At 45.4% G+C, this 17840-nt stretch overlaps 1 protein-coding gene across 1 annotated transcript in view; it reads right to left on the bottom strand.

Moving 5' to 3' along the window:
• Positions 1-3006: 3006 nt before the first annotated feature.
• The window catches only part of LOC149970257 (uncharacterized), a 122493-nt gene continuing 107659 nt past the window's right edge, over positions 3007-17840 (bottom strand). Inside the window, exons 4-6 of the mRNA XM_090228345.1 lie at positions 10611-10624; positions 6665-6802; positions 3007-3424 (exon numbers count right to left, since the gene is read on the bottom strand). Of these exons, the coding sequence (XP_090084471.1) occupies positions 3007-3424; positions 6665-6802; positions 10611-10624 (570 nt within the window). The remainder of the gene's footprint in view (positions 3425-6664; positions 6803-10610; positions 10625-17840) is intronic.

Here is a 17840-nt window from a genome sequence, read left to right as displayed (position 1 = left end):
CTGTGCCGAATCTAAGAGAAAATAATAATACATGGAAAATTACATTTCCTAAAGAAAATGTGTGTACTTGCTCTTAAAGAATTCATGGTTGTAAAATAAGTTACAATAGTGGCAGTCACTGCAAGAGTAATAGTAGTGACTGGTTATAATTGGAAAAAGAAAGTAGATGGAAAGATTGATTGATGGAAAGGATAGGAAAGGATAGCCTGAACATTTGAAAGTTGGTTCGGTCTCTCTAGCTTGAACGATTCAAGAGTTACTATTATTTTTAGTGGGTTATTATATGTTAATTTATACTTATTTAAATTGTTATAGTTTATCAAGTTTTGAAAATGTTATAATAATTAGAAGAAGAATGTAAGAAATCTAGTGGTCTTGCCTTCATCAAGCACATTAATAATAATGGAATCGATTTCTATAGCACCTTTCCACTTACTGATGTACTCAAAGAGCTTTTCTAAAGAAAGGTTGACATTTTGGATGCTTTTATTAAAACCTCAGTAGTTAACGCCACAAGCATGGATATACATGGTTCATTGTTGCAAAGGGTCCTTGATTGACAAAGTGTTAATTGAATTGTGGAATAATTATAATAAATGATCTTGCTTACCTAGTTGTTGATGTCACCGAAGTCAACAGGGTAGGAAGTGGTGTGGTGCTGGTAGTTGTTGTTGGGGCAACAGTGGTGGTCAGGAGACCTAGAATAGAAATGGAAATACTATTTAGAGGGATTATAAACTTGTAATATCTCATATAACATATAAATAAGTGTTTTTGAGATTGAGTATTATACACGTTACATGGTGTTTGATAACTCACTGTCATAAAAAAACATAGAAACGACAACCATATGGTTGGTTACAACAGCAGCATACCTGAGACTTTTAAGACTTCCTGTAGAAAACCACTAGGGCGGTTGACATCTTCCTCTTTGTAAACATACGTCACGTTTGCCGTGATCTCAGTGCCATCAGCACTGTGGACGTAAAAATGGGTTTTGTCTGAGAGTTAAACATGTTCCCTTCATCCTGTTTAGCTGTACAAGCGGCAGCTAAATGAAATCTGCAGAAATTCTAAAGAGTGCAGTTGAGAAAGATGGGTTGGTTCAAGGTTATGACGTTGTACTTACATGAATTTGGCGTTGGGAAATTGAAACTGTTTGCCGTCTGGTTCACTGAGAACCTTATGGAGCTAAAAGGGGACAAAACATCAAGTTGTCAATTACTATCATGACCTGAACATGACCATGGATGTATCTTATGTATAGAAGTACAGTATCTTACTAGTCTGTTAATTGAATCCTGTATCTGGGTTTGGGTCTCATTGGTGAGTGTGAGTCTATTACTTAGAGACTCCTGGGTTACATTGGTTATTTTGAAACCAAGGTAGATGGCAAATGAAGTATCTGTAAGTTCTGTGAGCACACAAGAAAATGGTCACTATAGCAACAGATCAAATTAACTGCTACAATTTAGAAGTTTCAACAACATTAAAAAACACTTAAGAAGTATTTAGATAGCAGGAGCAGTTGAATGTATACTTATTAAGAAATTATTTTATAGAGTGGAAATAAGTGTCTTCATGAAGCCAATTCGATGAACTCACTGATATAAGTTGCATTCTGGAAGGTGGTTTGAGTGGTCGTGAATTGAGGAGACAATTGCTTCTTGACGGCACCAAGTACATCATCCTCAGTGGGGACTGGTGTTTTGACCTTGAATATCAGTTGAACAAAAACTCCCACTGTGCCGAATCTAAGAGAAAATAATAATACATGGAAAATTACATTTCCTAAAGAAAATGTGTGTACTTGCTCTTAAAGAATTCATGGTTGTAAAATAAGTTACAATAGTGGCAGTCACTGCAAGAGTAATAGTAGTGACTGGTTATAATTGGAAAAAGAAAGTAGATGGAAAGATTGATTGATGGAAATGATAGGAAAGGATAGCCTGAACATTTGAAAGTTGGTTCGGTCTCTCTAGCTTGAACGATTCAAGAGTTACTATTATTTTTAGTGGGTTATTATATGTTAATTTATACTTATTTAAATTGTTATAGTTTATCAAGTTTTGAAAATGTTATAATAATTAGAAGAAGAATGTAAGAAATATAGTGGTCTTGCCTTCATCAAGCACATTAATAATAATGGAATCAATTTATATAGCACCTTTCCACTTACTGATGTACTCAAAGAGCTTTTCTAAAGAAAGGTTGACATTTTGGATGCTTTTATTAAAACCTCAGTAGTTAACGCCACAAGCATGGATATACATGGTTCATTGTTGCAAAGGGTCCTTGATTGACAAAGTGTTAATTGAATTGTATGAAATATTTATACAAAATTATCTTGCTTACCTAGTTGTTGATGTCACTGAAGGCATAGAAGTTGAGTTATAAGTTGCAGTTCTGGTTGTCGAGGTAGGAAGTACAATTGCAGTTGCAGTTGTCATAGAAGCAGCATTTGCTGCAGGAACTGCAGGTGCTGTGCTAGCTGATGTAATTGTGGTTGTTGTTGTATCTTCAGATGTAGATGTTAAAATAGGTTCTACAGTTGTGGTGGTCAAAGGACCAACAGCTGTTGTCGTATGAGTTACAGTTGTTTTCGTAAGAGCTGCAGTGGTTGTCAAAGGAGCTGCAGTGGTTGTCAAAGGGGCAGCTGCTGTGGTTGACAGAGAAGCTACAGTTGTTGTAGCAGGAGCTGCAGTTATAATTGTTATAGTAGGTACTGCAGGTGTTGTGGTCGTAGGAGCTACAGTTGTAGGAACTGCAGGTGTTGTAGTAGGTGCTGTTGTTGTGGTTGTTGTTTGCAATGAAGTTGTAGTTGTTGTAGTAGCAGCTGCAGTTGTTGTTCTGGAAATATCTGCAGTTATAGGAGTCATATGAGTGGGTTCTGTGGTTGTAGAATCTGGAGTTGTAGTAATCGTAGTAGCAGCACTTGTTGTAGTTAGAGCTGAAGTGGTTGTCGTAGAGGCAGCTGCTGTGGTTGACGTAGAAGCTACAGTTGACTTAGCAGGAGCTGTAGTTGTGATTGTTGTAGTAAGTAGAGCAGGTGTAGAGGTCGTGGGGGCTAAAGTTATAGGAACTGCAGGTGTTGTAGTAGGTGCTGTTGTTGTGGTTGTCATAAGAGTAGGAGTTGTAGTAGTTGTAGAAGGTGCTGCAGGCATTTTGGTCGTAAGAACAGCAGATGTTGTAGTAGGAGCTGCAGTGGCTGTCGTGGTAGGTTCTGCAGTCGTAGCAGTAGTAGAAGTAGGTTCTCCTATAATAGGTTCTGGAGTTGAAGGGGTTGTACGAGCAGCAGTTGCAGGAACTGCAGGTGATGTAGTAGGTGCTGTTGACGTGGTTGTTATAGGAGCTAAAGTTGTAGTTGTTGAAGATGGTGCTACAGTCGTGTTGGTCGTAAGAATAGCAGCTGGTGTAGTAGGAGCTGCACCGGTTGTTATAACAGGTTCAGAAGTTGTAGTGTTCGTTGGAGCAGCAGATGATTTAGTTAGAGCTGCAGTGGTTATCGTAGAGGCAGCTGCTGTGGTTGACATAGAAGCTACAGTTGTTGTAGCGGGAGATGTAGTTATAATTATTATAGTAGGTACAGCAGGTGTTGTGGTCGTAGGAGCTACAGTTGTAGGAACTGCAGGTGTTGTAGTAGGTGGTGTTGTTGTGGTTGTTGTTTGCAATGACGTTGTAGTTGTTGTAGTAGCAGCTGCAGTTGTTGTTCTGGAAATATCTGCAGTTATAGGAGTCATATGAGTGGGTTCTGTGGTTGTAGACTCTGGAGTTGTAGTAATCGTAGTAGCAGCACTTGTTGTAGTTAGAACTGAAGTGGTTGTCGTAGAGGCAGCTGCTGTGGTTGACGTAAAAGCTACAGTTGACTTAGCAAGAGCTGTGGTTGTGATTGTTGTAGTAAGTAGAGCAGGTGTAGAGGTCGTGGGGGCTAAAGTTGTAGGAACTGCAGGTGTTGTAGTAGGTGCTGTTGTTGTGGTTGTCATAAGAGTAGGAGTTTTAGTAGTTGTAGAAGGTGCTGCAGGCGTTGTGGTCGTAAGAACAGCAGATGTTGTAGTTGGAGCTGCAGTGGCTGTCGTGGTAGGTTCTGCAGTCGTAGCAGTAGTAGAAGTAGGTTCTGTCACAGATGCAGTGGTTGTCTTAATAGGTTCTAGAGTTGTAGTGGTCGTAGGTTCTGTCGGAGTAGGTTCTGGAGATGTAGTGGTTGTTGGGGCAGGAGTTGTTTTAGTTAGAGATGCAGTGGTTATCGTAGAGACAGCTGCTGTGGTTGACATAGAAGCTACAGTTGTTGCAGCAGGAGCTACAGTTGTGATTGTTGTAGTAAGTACAGCAGTTGTAGTGGTAGTAGGAGCTACAGTTGTAGAAACTGCAGGTTTTGTAGTAGGTGCTGTTGTTGTGGTTGTCGTAGGAGCTGATGTTGTAGTTGTTGTAGAAGGTGCTGCAGTCGTTGAGGTCGAAAGAACAGCAGATGTTGTAGTAGGAGCTGCAGTGGATGTCGTCGTAGGTTCTGCAGTCGTGGCAGTAGTAGAAGTAGGTTCTGTTACAATAGGTTCTGGAGTTGAAAGGGTTATAGGAGCAGCAGTTGCAGGAACTGCAGGTGATGTAGTAGGTGCTGTTGACGTGGTTGTTATAGGAGCTGAAGTTGTAGTTGTTGAAGATGGTGCTACAGTCGTGTTGGTCGTAAGAATAGCAGCTGGTGTAGTAGGAGCTGCACCGGTTGTTATAACAGGTTCAGAAGGTGCTGCAGTCATTGCGGTCGTAAGAACAACAGAGTTTGTTGTAGAAGCTAACATGGCTGTCGTGGTAGGTTCTGCAATCGTAGCATTAGTAGTAGTAGGTTCTGTCAGAGCAGGTTCTGGAGATGTAGTGGTCGTTGGAGCAGACGTTGTTTTAGTTAGAGTTGCAGTGGTTATCGTAGAGGCAGATGCTGTGGTTGATGTAGAAGCTACAGTTGTTGTAGCAGGAGATGTAGTTGTGATTGTTGTAGTAAGTACAGCAGGTGATGTGGTAACTGGAGCTACAATTGTAGGAGCTGCAGGTGCTGTAGTAGGTGCAGTTGTTGTGGTTGACGAGGGAGCTAAAGTTGTAGTTGTTGAAGATGGTGCTACAGTCGTGGTGGTCGTAAGAATAGCAGTTGGTGTAGTCGGAGCTGCAGCAGTTGTCATAATAGGTTCAGGAATTGTAGTGGTCGTTGGAGCAGCAGTTGTTTTAGTTAGAGCTGCAGTGGCTGCAGGCGTTGTGGTCGTAAGAACAGCAGATGTTGTAGTTGGAGCTGCAGTGGCTGTCGTGGTAGGTTCTGCAGTCGTAGCAGTAGTAGAAGTAGGTTCTGTCACAGATGCAGTGGTTGTCTTAATAGGTTCTAGAGTTGTAGTGGTCGTAGTTTCTGTCGGAGTAGGTTCTGGAGATGTAGTGGTCGTTGGAGCAGCCGTTGTTTTAGTTAGAGTTGCAGTGGTTATCGTAGAGGCAGATGCTGTGCTTGACGTAGAAGCTACAGTTGTTGTAGCAGGAGCTGTAGTTGTGATTGTTGTAGTAAGTACATCAGGTGTTGTGGTAACTGGAGCTACAATTGTAGGAGCTGCAGGTGTTGTAGTAGGTGCAGTTGTTGTGGTTGACGAGGGAGCTAAAGTTGTAGTTGTTGAAGATGGTGCTACAGTCGTGGTGGTCGTAAGAATAGCAGTTGCTGTAATCGGAGCTGCAGCAGTTGTCATAATAGGTTCAGGAGTTGTAGTGGTCGTTGGAGCAGCAGTTGTTTTAGTTAGAGCTGCAGTGGCTGTCATGGTAGGTTCTGCAATCGTAGCATTAGTAGGAGTAGGTTCTGTCGTATTAGTTTCGGGAGTTGTAGTGGTTATTGGAGCAGCAGTTTTTGTAGTAATAGCAGCAGTGGTTATCGTAGAGGACGCTGCTCTGCTTGACGTAGAAGCTACAGTTGTTGTAACAGGAGCTGCAGTTGTGACTGTTGTAGTAAGTACAGCAGGTGTAGTGGTAGCTGGAGCTACAATTGTAGGAACTGCAGGTTTTGTAGTAGGTGCTGTTGAAGTGGTTGTCGTAGGAGCTAAAGTTGTAGTTGTTGAAGATGGTGCTGCAGTCATGGTGGTCGTAAGAATAGCAGTTGGTGTAGTAGGAGCTGCAGCTGTTGTCATAATAGGTTCAGGAGCTGTAGTGGTCGGTGGAGCAGCAGTTGTTTTAGTTAGAGCTGCAGTGGTTATTGTAGAGGCAGCTGCGGTAGTTGAAATAGAAGCTACAGTTGTTGTAGCAGGAGCTGCAGATGTGATTGTTGTAGTAAGAACAGCAGGTGTAGTGATAGTAGGAGCTACAGTTGTAGGAACTGCATGTGCTGTAGTAGGTGCTGTTGAAGTGGTTGTCGTAGGATCTAAAGTTGTAGTTGTTGTAGAAGGTGCTGCAGTAGTTGTGGTCGTAAGAACAGCAGTGTTTGTAGTAGAAGCTAAAGTGGCTGTCGTGGTAGGTTCTGCAGTCGTAGCCGTCGTAGGAGTAGGTTCTGTCGTATTAGGTTCTGGAGATGTAGTGGCTTCTGGAGCTTCAAATGTTGTAGTAAGAGCAGCAGTGGTTGTCATAGAGGCAGGTGCAATGCTTGACGTAGAAGCTACAGTTGTTGTAGCAGGAGCTGTAGTTGTGATTGTTGTAGTAAGTACATCAGGTGTTGTGGTACCTGGAGCTACAATTGTAGGAGCTGCAGGTGTTGTAGTAGGTGCAGTTGTTGTGGTTGACGAGGGAGCGAAAGTTGTAGTTGTTGAAGATGGTGCTACAGTCGTGGTGGTCGTAAGAATAGCAATTGGCGTAGTCGGAGCTGCAGCAGTTGTCATAATAGGTTCAGGAGTTGTAGTGGTCGTTGGAGCAGCAGTTGTTTTAGTTAGAGCTGCAGTAGCTGTGATGGTAGGTTCTGCAATCGTAGCATTAGTAGGGGTAGGTTCTGTAAGAGCAGGTTCTGTAGATGTAGTGGTCGTTGGAGCAGCCGTTGTTTTAGTTAGAGTTGCAGTGGTTATAGTAGGGGCAGATGCTGTGGTTGACGTAGAAGCTACAGTTGTTGTAGCAGGAGCTGCAGTTGTGATTGTTATTGTAAGTATACCAGGTGTAGTGGTCGCTGAAGTTACAGTTGTAGGAACTGCCGGTGTTGTAGTAGGTGCTTTTGTTGTGGTTGTTGTCGGAGCTGAAGTTGTAGTTCTTGTAGAAGGTGCTGCAGTCGTTGCAGTCGTAAGAACAGCAGAGTTTGTCGTAGAAGCTAAAGTGGCTGTCGTGATAGGTTCTGCAGTCGAAGCAGTCGTAGGAGTAGGTTCTGTCGTATTAGTTTCGGGAGTTGTAGTGGTTATTGGAGCAGCAGTTTTTGTAGTAAAAGCAGCAGTGGTTATCGTAGAGGCAGCTACTATGCTTGACGTAGAAGCTACAGTTGTTGTAACAGGAGCTGCAGTTGTGACTGTTGTAGTAAGTACAGCAGGTGTAGTGGTAGCTGGAGCTACAATTGTAGGAACTGCAGGTATTGTAGTAGGTGCTGTTGAAGTGGTTGTCGTAGGAGCTAAAGTTGGAGTAGGTTCTGTCAGAGCAGGTTCTGGAGATGTAGTGGTCGTTGGAGCAGACGTTGTTTTAGTTAGAGTTGCAGTGGTTATCGTAGAGGCAGATACTGTGGTTGACGTAGAAGCTACAGTTGTTGTAGCAGGAGCTGTAGTTGTGATTGTTGTAGTAAGTACATCAGGTGTTGTGGTAACTGGAGCTACAATTGTAGGAACTGCAGGTGTTGTAGTAGGTGCAGTTGTTGTGGTTGACGAGGGAGCTAAAGTTGTAGTTGTTGAAGATGGTGCTGCTGTCGTGGTGGTCGTAAGAAAAGCAGTTGGTGTAGTAGGAGCTGCAGCTGTTGTCATAATAGGTTCAGGAGCTGTAGTGGTCATTTGAGCAGCAGTTGTTTTAGTTAGAGCTGCAGTGGCTGTCGTGGTAGGTTCTGCAGTCGTAGCATTAGTAGGAGTAGGTTCTGTCAGAGCAGGTTCTGGAGATGTAGTGGTCGAAGGAGCAGCCGTTGTTTTAGCTAGAGCTGCAGTGGTTATTGTAGAGACAGCTGCTGTAGTTGAAATAGAAGCTACAGTTGTGGTTGCAGGAGCTGGAGATGTGATTGTTGTAGTAAGAACAGCAGGTATAGTGGTAGTAGGAGCTACAGTTGTAGGAACTGCATGTGTTGTAGTAGGTGCTGTTGAAGTGGTTGTCGTAGGATCTAAAGCTGTAGTTGATGTAGAAGGTGCTGCAGTAGTTGTGGCCATAAGAACAGCAGGGTTTGTAGTAGAAGCTAAAGTGGCTGTCGTGGTAGGTTCTGCAGCTGTAGCAGTCGTAGGAGTAGGTTCTGTCGTATTAGTGTCTGGAGATGTAGTGGTTATTGGAGCAGCAGTTGTTGTAGTAAGAGCAGCAGTGGTTATCATAGAGGCAGCTGCTATGCTTGACGTAGAAGCTACAGTTGTTGTAGCAGGAGCTGTAGTTGTGGATGTTGTAGTAAGTACATCAGGTGTAGTGGTAGCTGGAGATACAGTTGTAAGAACTGCAGTTGTTGTAGTAGGTGCTGTTGAAGTGGTTGTCGTAGGAGCTAAAGTTGTAGTTGTTGAAGATGGTGCTGCAGTCGTGGTGGTCATAAGAATAGCAGCTGGTGTGGTAGGAGCTGCAGCGGTTGTTATAATAGGTTCAGGACTTGTAGTGGTCGTTGGAGCAGCATTTGTTTTAGTTAGAGCTGCAGTGGCTGTCTTGGTAGGTACTACAGTTGTAGCATTAGTAGGAGTAGGTTCTGTCAGAGCAGGTTCTGGAGATGTACTGGTCGAAGGTGCAGTCGTTGTTTTAGTTAGAACTGCAGTGGTTATCGTAGAGGCAGATGGAACAGGAACAGCAATGTTTGTAGTAGAAGCTAAAGTGGCTGTCATGGTAGGTTCTGCAGTTGTAGCAGTCGTAGGAGTAGGTTCTGTCGTATTAGTTTCTGGAGATGTAGTGGTTATTGGAGCAGCAGTTGTTGTAGTAAGAGCAGCAGTGGTTATCGTAGAGGCAGCTGCTATTCTTGACGTAGAAGCTACCGTTGTTGTAGCAGGAGCTGTAGTTGTGAATGTTGTAATAAGTACATCAGGTGTAGTGGTAGCTGGAGCTACAGTTGTAGGAGATGCAGGTGTTGTAGTAGGTGCAGTTGTTGTGGTTGTCGTAATAGGTTCTAGAGTTGTAGTGGTCGTTGGAGCAGCAATTGTTGTAGTTAGAGCTGCTGTGGTTGTCGTAGAGGAAGCTGCTGCTGTTGACGTAGAAGTTACAGTTGTTGTATCAGGAGCTGTGGTTGAAGAAGATGCTAAAGCGGTTGTAGGAGCTGCAGTTATCGTGGGAGCTACAGTTGTTGGAGGTGCTGTTGTTGTGGTTGTCGTAGGAGCTGAAGTTGTAGTTGTTGTAGCAGGAGCTGCAGTGGTTGTCGTAATAGGTTCTGGAGCTGTATTGGTCGTAGGAGCAGAAGTTGTAGTTATTGTAGAAGGTGCTGCAGTCACTGTGGTCGTTAGAACAGCAGTTGTTGTAGTAGGAGCTGCACTGGTTGTCGTAGTAGGTTGTGGAGTTACAGTGGTCGTAGGAGCAGCAGTTGTTGTAGTTAGGGCTGCAGTGGTTGTTGTAGATGCTAAAGCTGTTGTAGGAGCTGCAGTTATCATGGGAGCTACAGTTGTTGGAGGTGCTGTTGTTGTAGTAGGAGCTGAAATTGTAGTTGTTTTAGCAGGAGCTGCAGTGGTTGTCGTAATAGGTTCTGGAGCTGTAGTGGTCGTAGGAGCAGCAGTTGTTGTTGTTATGGCTGCAGTGGTTGAAGTAGATGCTAAAGCTGTTGTAGGAGCTGCAGTTGTCGTGGGAGCTACAGTTGTTGGAGGTGCTGTTGTTGTAGTAGGAGCTGAAATTGTTGTTGTTGTAGCATGAGCTGCAGTGGTTGTCGTAATAGGCTCTGGAGCTGTAGTGGTCGTAGGAGCAGCAATTGTTGTTGTTAGGGCTGCAGTGGTTGTCGTAGAGGCAGCTGCTGTGGTGGAAATTGAAGCTACAATTGTTGTAGCAGGAGCTGTAGTTGTGATTGTTGTTGTAAGTACAGCAGGTGGAGTGGTCATGGGAGGTTCAGTTGTAGGAACTACAGGTGTTGTAGTAGGTGCTGTTGTTGTGGTTGTCGTAGGAGCTGAAGTTGTAGTTGTTGTAGTAGGTTGTGGAGTTGCAGTGGTCGTAGGAGAAGCAGTTGTTGTAGTTAGGGCTGCAGTGGTTGTCGTAGATGCTATAGCTGTTGTAGGAGCTGCAGTTGTCGTGGGAGCTACAGTTGTTGTAGGTGCTGTTGTTGTGGTTGTCGTAGGAGCTGAAGTTGTAGTTATTGTAGAAGGTGCTGCATTTACTGTGGTCGTTAGCACAGCATTTGTTGTAGTCGGAGCTGCACTGGTTGTCGTAGTAGGTTGTGGAGTTACAGTGGTCGTAGGAGCAGCAGTTGTTGTAGTTAGGGCTGCAGTGGTTGAAGTAGATGCTAAAGCTGTTGTAGGAGCTGCAGTTATCGTGGGAGCTACAGTTGTTGGAGGTGCTGTTGTTGTGCTTGTCGTAGGAGCTGAAGTTGTAGTTGTTGTAGTTAGAGCTGTAGTGGTTGCCGTAGAGGCAGCTGCTGTGGTTGACATAGAAGTTACAGTTGTTGTATCAGGAGCTGTAGTTGTGATTGTTGTAGTAAGTACAGCAGGTGGAGTGGTTGTGGGAGCTACAGTTGTAGGAACTGCAGGTGTTGTAGTAGGTGCTGCTGTTGTGGTTGTCGTAGGAGCAGCAGTTGTTGTTGTTAGGGCTGCAGTGGTTGTCGTAGATGCTAAAGCTGTTGTAGGAGCTGCATTTATCGTTGGAGCTACAGTTGTTGGAGGTGCTGTTGTTGTGCTTGTCGTAGGAGCTGAAGTTGTAGTTGTTGTAGTAAGAGCTGCACTGGCTGTCGTAGTAGGTTGTGGAGTTACAGTGGTCCTAGGAGCAGCAGTTGTTGTATTTAGGGCTGCAGTGGTTGTCGTAGATGCTAAAGCTGTTGTAGGAGCTGCAGTTATCGTAGGAGCTACAGTTGTTGGAGGTGCTGTGGTTGTGGTTGTCGTAGGAGCTGAAGTTGTAGTTATTGTAGCAGGTGCTGCAGTCACTGTGGATGTTAGAACAGCAGTTGTTGTAGTAGGAGCTGCACTGGTTGTCGTAGTAGGTTTTGGAGTTACAGTGGTCGTAGGAGTAGCAGTTGTTGGAGGTGCAGTTGTTGTGGTTGTCGTAGGAGCTGAAGTTGTTGTAGTTGTTGTAGCAGGAGCTGCAGTGGTTGTCGTAATAGGTTCTGGAGCTGTAGTGGTCGTAGGAGCAGCAATTGTTGTTGTTAGGGCTGCAGTGGTTGTCGAAGATGCTAAAGCTGTTGTAGGAGCTGCAGTTGTCGTGGGAGCTACAGTTGTTGGAGGTGCTGTTGTTGTGGTTGTCGTAGGAGCTGAAGTTGTAGTTATTGTAGAAGGTGCTGCAGTCACCGTTGTTGTTAGAACAGCAGTTGTTGTAGTAGGAGCTGCACTGGTTGTTGTAGTAGGTTGTGGAGTTACAGTGGTCGTAGGAGCAGCAGTTGTTGTAGTTAGGGCTGCAGTGGTTGTCGTAGATGCTAAAGCTGTTGTAGGAGCTGCAGTTGTCGTGGGAGCTACAGTTGTTGGAGGTGCTGTTGTTGTGGTTGTCGTAGGAGCTGAAGTTGTTGTAGTTTTTGTAGTAAGAGCTGCACTGGTTGTCGTAGTAGGTTGTGGAGTTACAGTGGTCGTAGGAGCAGCAGTTGTTGTAGTTAGGGCTGCAGTGGTTGAAATAGATGCTAAAGCTGTTGTAGGACCTGCAGTTATCGTGGGAGCTACAGTTGTTGGAGGTGCTGCTGTTGTGCTTGTCGTAGGAGCTGAAGTTGTAGTTGTTGTAGTTAGAGCTGCAGTGGTTGTCGTAGAGGCAGCTGCTGTGGTTGACATAGAAGTTACAGTTGTTGTATCAGGAGCTGTAGTTGTGATTGTTGTAGTAAGTACAGCAGGTGGAGTGGTTGTGGGAGCTACAGTTGTAGGAACTGCAGGTGTTGTTGTAGGTGCTGCTGTTGTGGTTGTCGTAGGAGCAGCAGTTGTAGTTATTGTAGAAGGTGCTGCAGTCACCGTTGTTGTTAGAACAGCAGTTGTTGTAGTAGGAGCTGCACTGGTTGTCGTAGTAGGTTGTGGAGTTACAGTGGTCGTAGGAGCAGCAGTTGTTGTAGTTAGGGCTGCAGTGGTTGTCGTAGATGCTAAAGCTGTTGTAGGAGCTGCAGTTGTCGTGGGAGCTACAGTTGTTGGAGGTGCTGTTGTTGTGGTTGTCGTAGGAGCTGAAGTTGTAGTTTTTGTAGTAAGAGCTGCACTGGTTGTCGTAGTAGGTTGTGGAGTTACAGTGGTCGTAGGAGCAGCAGTTGTTGTAGTTAGGGCTGCAGTGGTTGAAGTAGATGCTAAAGCTGTTGTAGGACCTGCAGTTATCGTGGGAGCTACAGTTGTTGGAGGTGCTGTTGTTGTGCTTGTCGTAGGAGCTGAAGTTGTAGTTGTTGTAGTTAGAGCTGCAGTGGTTGTCGTAGAGGCAGCTGCTGTGGTTGACATAGAAGTTACAGTTGTTGTATCAGGAGCTGTAGTTGTGATTGTTGTAGTAAGTACAGCAGGTGGAGTGGTTGTGGGAGCTACAGTTGTAGGAACTGCAGGTGTTGTTGTAGGTGCTGCTGTTGTGGTTGTCGTAGGAGCAGCAGTTGTTGTTGCTAGGGCTGCAGTTGTTGTCGTAGATGCTAAAGCTGTTGTAGGAGCTGCAGTTATCGTGGGAGCTACAGTTGTCGGAGGTGCTGTTGTTGTGGTTGTCGTAGGAGCTGAAGTTGTAGTTGTTGTAGCAGGAGCTTCAGTGGTTGTCGTAATAGGTTCTGGAGCTGTAGTGGTCGTAGGAGTAGAAATTGTTGTTGTTAGGGCTGAAGTGGTTGTTGTAGATGCTAAAGCTGTTGTAGGAGCTGCAGTTGTTGTGGGAGCTACAGTTGTAGGAGCTGAAGTTGTAGTTGTTGTAGCAGGAGCTGCAGTGGTTGTCGTAATAGGTTCTGGAGCTGTAGTGGTCGTAGGAGCAGCAGTTGTTGTTGTTAGGTCTGCAGTGGTTGTCGTAGATGCTAAAGCTGTTATAGGAGCTACAGTTGTCATGGGAACTAAAGTTGATGTAGGTGCTGTTGTTGTGGTTGTCGTAGGAGCTGAAGTTGTAGTTATTGTAGAAGGTGCTGCAGTCACTGTGGTCGTTAGAACAGCAGTTGTTGTAGTAGGAACTGCACTGGTTGTCGAAGTAGGCTGTGGAGTTACAGTGCTCGTAGGACCAGCAGTTGTTGGAGGTGCTGTTGTTGTGGTTGTCGTATGAGCTGAAGTTGTAGTTGTTGTAGTTATTGTAGCAGGAGCTGCAGTGGTTGTCGTAATAGGTTCTGGAGCTGTAGTGGTCGTAGGAGCAGCAGTTGTAGTTATTGTAGAAGGTGCTGCAGTCACTGTGGTCGTTAGAACAGCAGTTGTTGTAGTAGGAGCTGCAGTGGTTGTCGTAATAGGTTCTGGAGCTGTAGTGGTCGTAGGAGCAGCAGTTGTTGTTGTTAGGGCTGCAGTGGTTGTCTTAATAGGTTCTGGAGCTGTAGTGGTCGTAGGTGCAGCAATTGTTGTTGTTAGGGCTGCAGTGGTTGTCGTAGAGGCAGCTGCTGTGGTGGAAGTTGAAGCTACAATTGTTGTAGCAGGAGCTGTAGTTGTGATTGTTGTTGTAAGTACAGCAGGTGGAGTGGTCATGGGAGGTTCAGTTGTAGGAACTACAGGTGTTGTAGTAGGTGCTGTTGTTGTGGTTGTCGTAGGAGCTGAAGTTGTAGTTGTTGTAGTAGGTTGTGGAGTTGCAGTGGTCGTAGGAGCAGCAGTTGTTGTAGGTAGGGCTGCAGTGGTTGTCGTAGACGCTAAAGCTGTTGTAGGAGCTGCAGTTGTCGTGGGAGCTACAGTTGTTGTAGGTGCTGTTGTTGTGGTTGTCGTAGGTGCTGAAGTTGTAGTTATTGTAGAAGGTGCTGCAGTCACTGTGGTCGTTAGAACAGCAGTTGTTGTAGTAGGAGCTGCACTGATTGTCGTAGTAGGTTGTGGAGTTACAGTGGTCGTAGGAGCTACAGTTGTTGGAGGTGCTGTTGTTGTGGTTGTCGTAGGTGCTGAAGTTGTAGTTATTGTAGAAGGTGCTGCAGTCACTGTGGTCGTTAGAACAGCAGTTGTTGTAGTAGGAGCTGCAGTGGTTGTCGTAATAGGTTCTGGAGCTGTAGTGGTCGTAGGAGCAGCAGTTGTTGTTGTTAGGGCTGCAGTGGTTGTCGTAGATGCTAAAGCTGTTGTAGGAGCTGCAGTTGTCGTGGGAGCTACAGTTGTTGGAGGTGCTGTTGTTGTAGTAGGAGCTGAAATTGTAGTTGTTGTAGCAGGAGCTGCAGTGGTTGTCGTAATAGGTTCTGGAGCTGTAGTGGTCGTAGGTGCAGCAATTGTTGTTGTTAGGGCTGCAGTGGTTGTCGTAGAGGCAGCTGCTGTGGTGGAAGTTGAAGCTACAATTGTTGTAGCAGGAGCTGTAGTTGTGATTGTTGTTGTAAGTACAGCAGGTGGAGTGGTCATGGGAGGTTCAGTTGTAGGAACTACAGGTGTTGTAGTAGGTGCTGTTGTTGTGGTTGTCGTAGGAGCTGAAGTTGTAGTTGTTGTAGTAGGTTGTGGAGTTGCAGTGGTCGTAGGAGCAGCAGTTGTTGTAGGTAGGGCTGCAGTGGTTGTCGTAGATGCTAAAGCTGTTGTAGGAGCTGCAGTTGTCGTCGGAGCTACAGTTGTTGTAGGTGCTGTTGTTGTGGTTGTCGTAGGAGCTGAAGTTGTTGTATTTGTTGTAGCAGGAGCTGCAGTGGTTGTCGTAATAGGTTCTGGAGCTGTAGTGGTCGTAGGAGCAGCAATTGTTGTTGTTAGGGCTGCAGTGGTTGTCTTAGAGGCAGCTGCTGTGGTGAAAGTTGAAGCTACAATTGTTGTAGCAGGAGCTGTAGTTGTGATTATTGTTGTAAGTACAGCAGGTGGAGTGGTCGTGGGAGCTACAGTTGTAGGAACTGCAGGTATTGTAGTAGGTGCTGTTGTTGTGGATGTCGTAGGAGCAGCAGTTGTTGTTGTTAGGGCTGCAGTGGTTGTCGTAGATGCTAAAGCTGTTGTAGGAGCTGCAGTTATCGTGGGAGCTACAGTTGTTGGAGGTGCTGTTGTTGTGGTTGTTGTAGGTGCTGAAGTTGTAGTTATTGTAGAAGGTGCTCCAGTCACTGTGGTCGTTAGAACAGCAGTTGTTGTAGTAGGAGCTGCACTGATTGTCGTATTAGGTTGTGGAGTTACAGTGGTCGTAGGAGCAGCAGTTGTTGTAGTTAGGGCTGCAGTGGTTGTCGTAGATGCTAAAGCTGTTGTAGGAGCTGCAGTTGTCGTGGGAGCTACAGTTGTTGGAGGTGCTGTTGTTGTGGTTGTCGTAGGAGCTGAAGTTGTTGTAGTTTTTGTAGTAAGAGCTGCACTGGTTGTCGTAGTAGGTTGTGGAGTTACAGTGGTCGTAGGAGCAGCAGTTGTTGTAGTTAGGGCTGCAGTGGTTGAAGTAGATGCTAAAGCTGTTGTAGGACCTGCAGTTATCGTGGGAGCTACAGTTGTTGGAGGTGCTGCTGTTGTGCTTGTCGTAGGAGCTGAAGTTGTAGTTGTTGTAGTTAGAGCTGCAGTGGTTGTCGTAGAGGCAGCTGCTGTGGTTGACATAGAAGTTACAGTTGTTGTATCAGGAGCTGTAGTTGTGATTGTTGTAGTAAGTACAGCAGGTGGAGTGGTTGTGGGAGCTACAGTTGTAGGAACTGCAGGTGTTGTTGTAGGTGCTGCTGTTGTGGTTGTCGTAGGAGCAGCAGTTGTAGTTATTGTAGAAGGTGCTGCAGTCACCGTTGTTGTTAGAACAGCAGTTGTTGTAGTAGGAGCTGCACTGGTTGTCGTAGTAGGTTGTGGAGTTACAGTGGTCGTAGGAGCAGCAGTTGTTGTAGTTAGGGCTGCAGTGGTTGTCGTAGATGCTAAAGCTGTTGTAGGAGCTGCAGTTGTCGTGGGAGCTACAGTTGTTGGAGGTGCTGTTGTTGTGGTTGTCGTAGGAGCTGAAGTTGTAGTTTTTGTAGTAAGAGCTGCACTGGTTGTCGTAGTAGGTTGTGGAGTTACAGTGGTCGTAGGAGCAGCAGTTGTTGTAGTTAGGGCTGCAGTGGTTGAAGTAGATGCTAAAGCTGTTGTAGGACCTGCAGTTATCGTGGGAGCTACAGTTGTTGGAGGTGCTGTTGTTGTGCTTGTCGTAGGAGCTGAAGTTGTAGTTGTTGTAGTTAGAGCTGCAGTGGTTGTCGTAGAGGCAGCTGCTGTGGTTGACATAGAAGTTACAGTTGTTGTATCAGGAGCTGTAGTTGTGATTGTTGTAGTAAGTACAGCAGGTGGAGTGGTTGTGGGAGCTACAGTTGTAGGAACTGCAGGTGTTGTTGTAGGTGCTGCTGTTGTGGTTGTCGTAGGAGCAGCAGTTGTTGTTGCTAGGGCTGCAGTTGTTGTCGTAGATGCTAAAGCTGTTGTAGGAGCTGCAGTTATCGTGGGAGCTACAGTTGTCGGAGGTGCTGTTGTTGTGGTTGTCGTAGGAGCTGAAGTTGTAGTTGTTGTAGCAGGAGCTTCAGTGGTTGTCGTAATAGGTTCTGGAGCTGTAGTGGTCGTAGGAGTAGAACTTGTTGTTGTTAGGGCTGAAGTGGTTGTTGTAGATGCTAAAGCTGTTGTAGGAGCTGCAGTTGTTGTGGGAGCTACAGTTGTAGGAGCTGAAGTTGTAGTTGTTGTAGCAGGAGCTGCAGTGGTTGTCGTAATAGGTTCTGGAGCTGTAGTGGTCGTAGGAGCAGCAGTTGTTGTTGTTAGGTCTGCAGTGGTTGTCGTAGATGCTAAAGCTGTTATAGGAGCTACAGTTGTCATGGGAACTAAAGTTGATGTAGGTGCTGTTGTTGTGGTTGTCGTAGGAGCTGAAGTTGTAGTTATTGTAGAAGGTGCTGCAGTCACTGTGGTCGTTAGAACAGCAGTTGTTGTAGTAGGAACTGCACTGGTTGTCGAAGTAGGCTGTGGAGTTACAGTGCTCGTAGGACCAGCAGTTGTTGGAGGTGCTGTTGTTGTGGTTGTCGTATGAGCTGAAGTTGTAGTTGTTGTAGTTATTGTAGCAGGAGCTGCAGTGGTTGTCGTAATAGGTTCTGGAGCTGTAGTGGTCGTAGGAGCAGCAGTTGTAGTTATTGTAGAAGGTGCTGCAGTCACTGTGGTCGTTAGAACAGCAGTTGTTGTAGTAGGAGCTGCAGTGGTTGTCGTAATAGGTTCTGGAGCTGTAGTGGTCGTAGGAGCAGCAGTTGTTGTTGTTAGGGCTGCAGTGGTTGTCTTAATAGGTTCTGGAGCTGTAGTGGTCGTAGGTGCAGCAATTGTTGTTGTTAGGGCTGCAGTGGTTGTCGTAGAGGCAGCTGCTGTGGTGGAAGTTGAAGCTACAATTGTTGTAGCAGGAGCTGTAGTTGTGATTGTTGTTGTAAGTACAGCAGGTGGAGTGGTCATGGGAGGTTCAGTTGTAGGAACTACAGGTGTTGTAGTAGGTGCTGTTGTTGTGGTTGTCGTAGGAGCTGAAGTTGTAGTTGTTGTAGTAGGTTGTGGAGTTGCAGTGGTCGTAGGAGCAGCAGTTGTTGTAGGTAGGGCTGCAGTGGTTGTCGTAGACGCTAAAGCTGTTGTAGGAGCTGCAGTTGTCGTGGGAGCTACAGTTGTTGTAGGTGCTGTTGTTGTGGTTGTCGTAGGTGCTGAAGTTGTAGTTATTGT

The sequence above is a fragment of the Oncorhynchus mykiss genome, chromosome 30 (assembly GCF_057628025.1).
Source record: "Oncorhynchus mykiss isolate SJ-2025 chromosome 30, ASM5762802v1, whole genome shotgun sequence".
NCBI lineage: Eukaryota > Metazoa > Chordata > Actinopteri > Salmoniformes > Salmonidae > Oncorhynchus > Oncorhynchus mykiss.
Note: the sequence above shows the minus strand (reverse complement) of the source record. Positions and strands in the feature narration are given on the sequence as shown.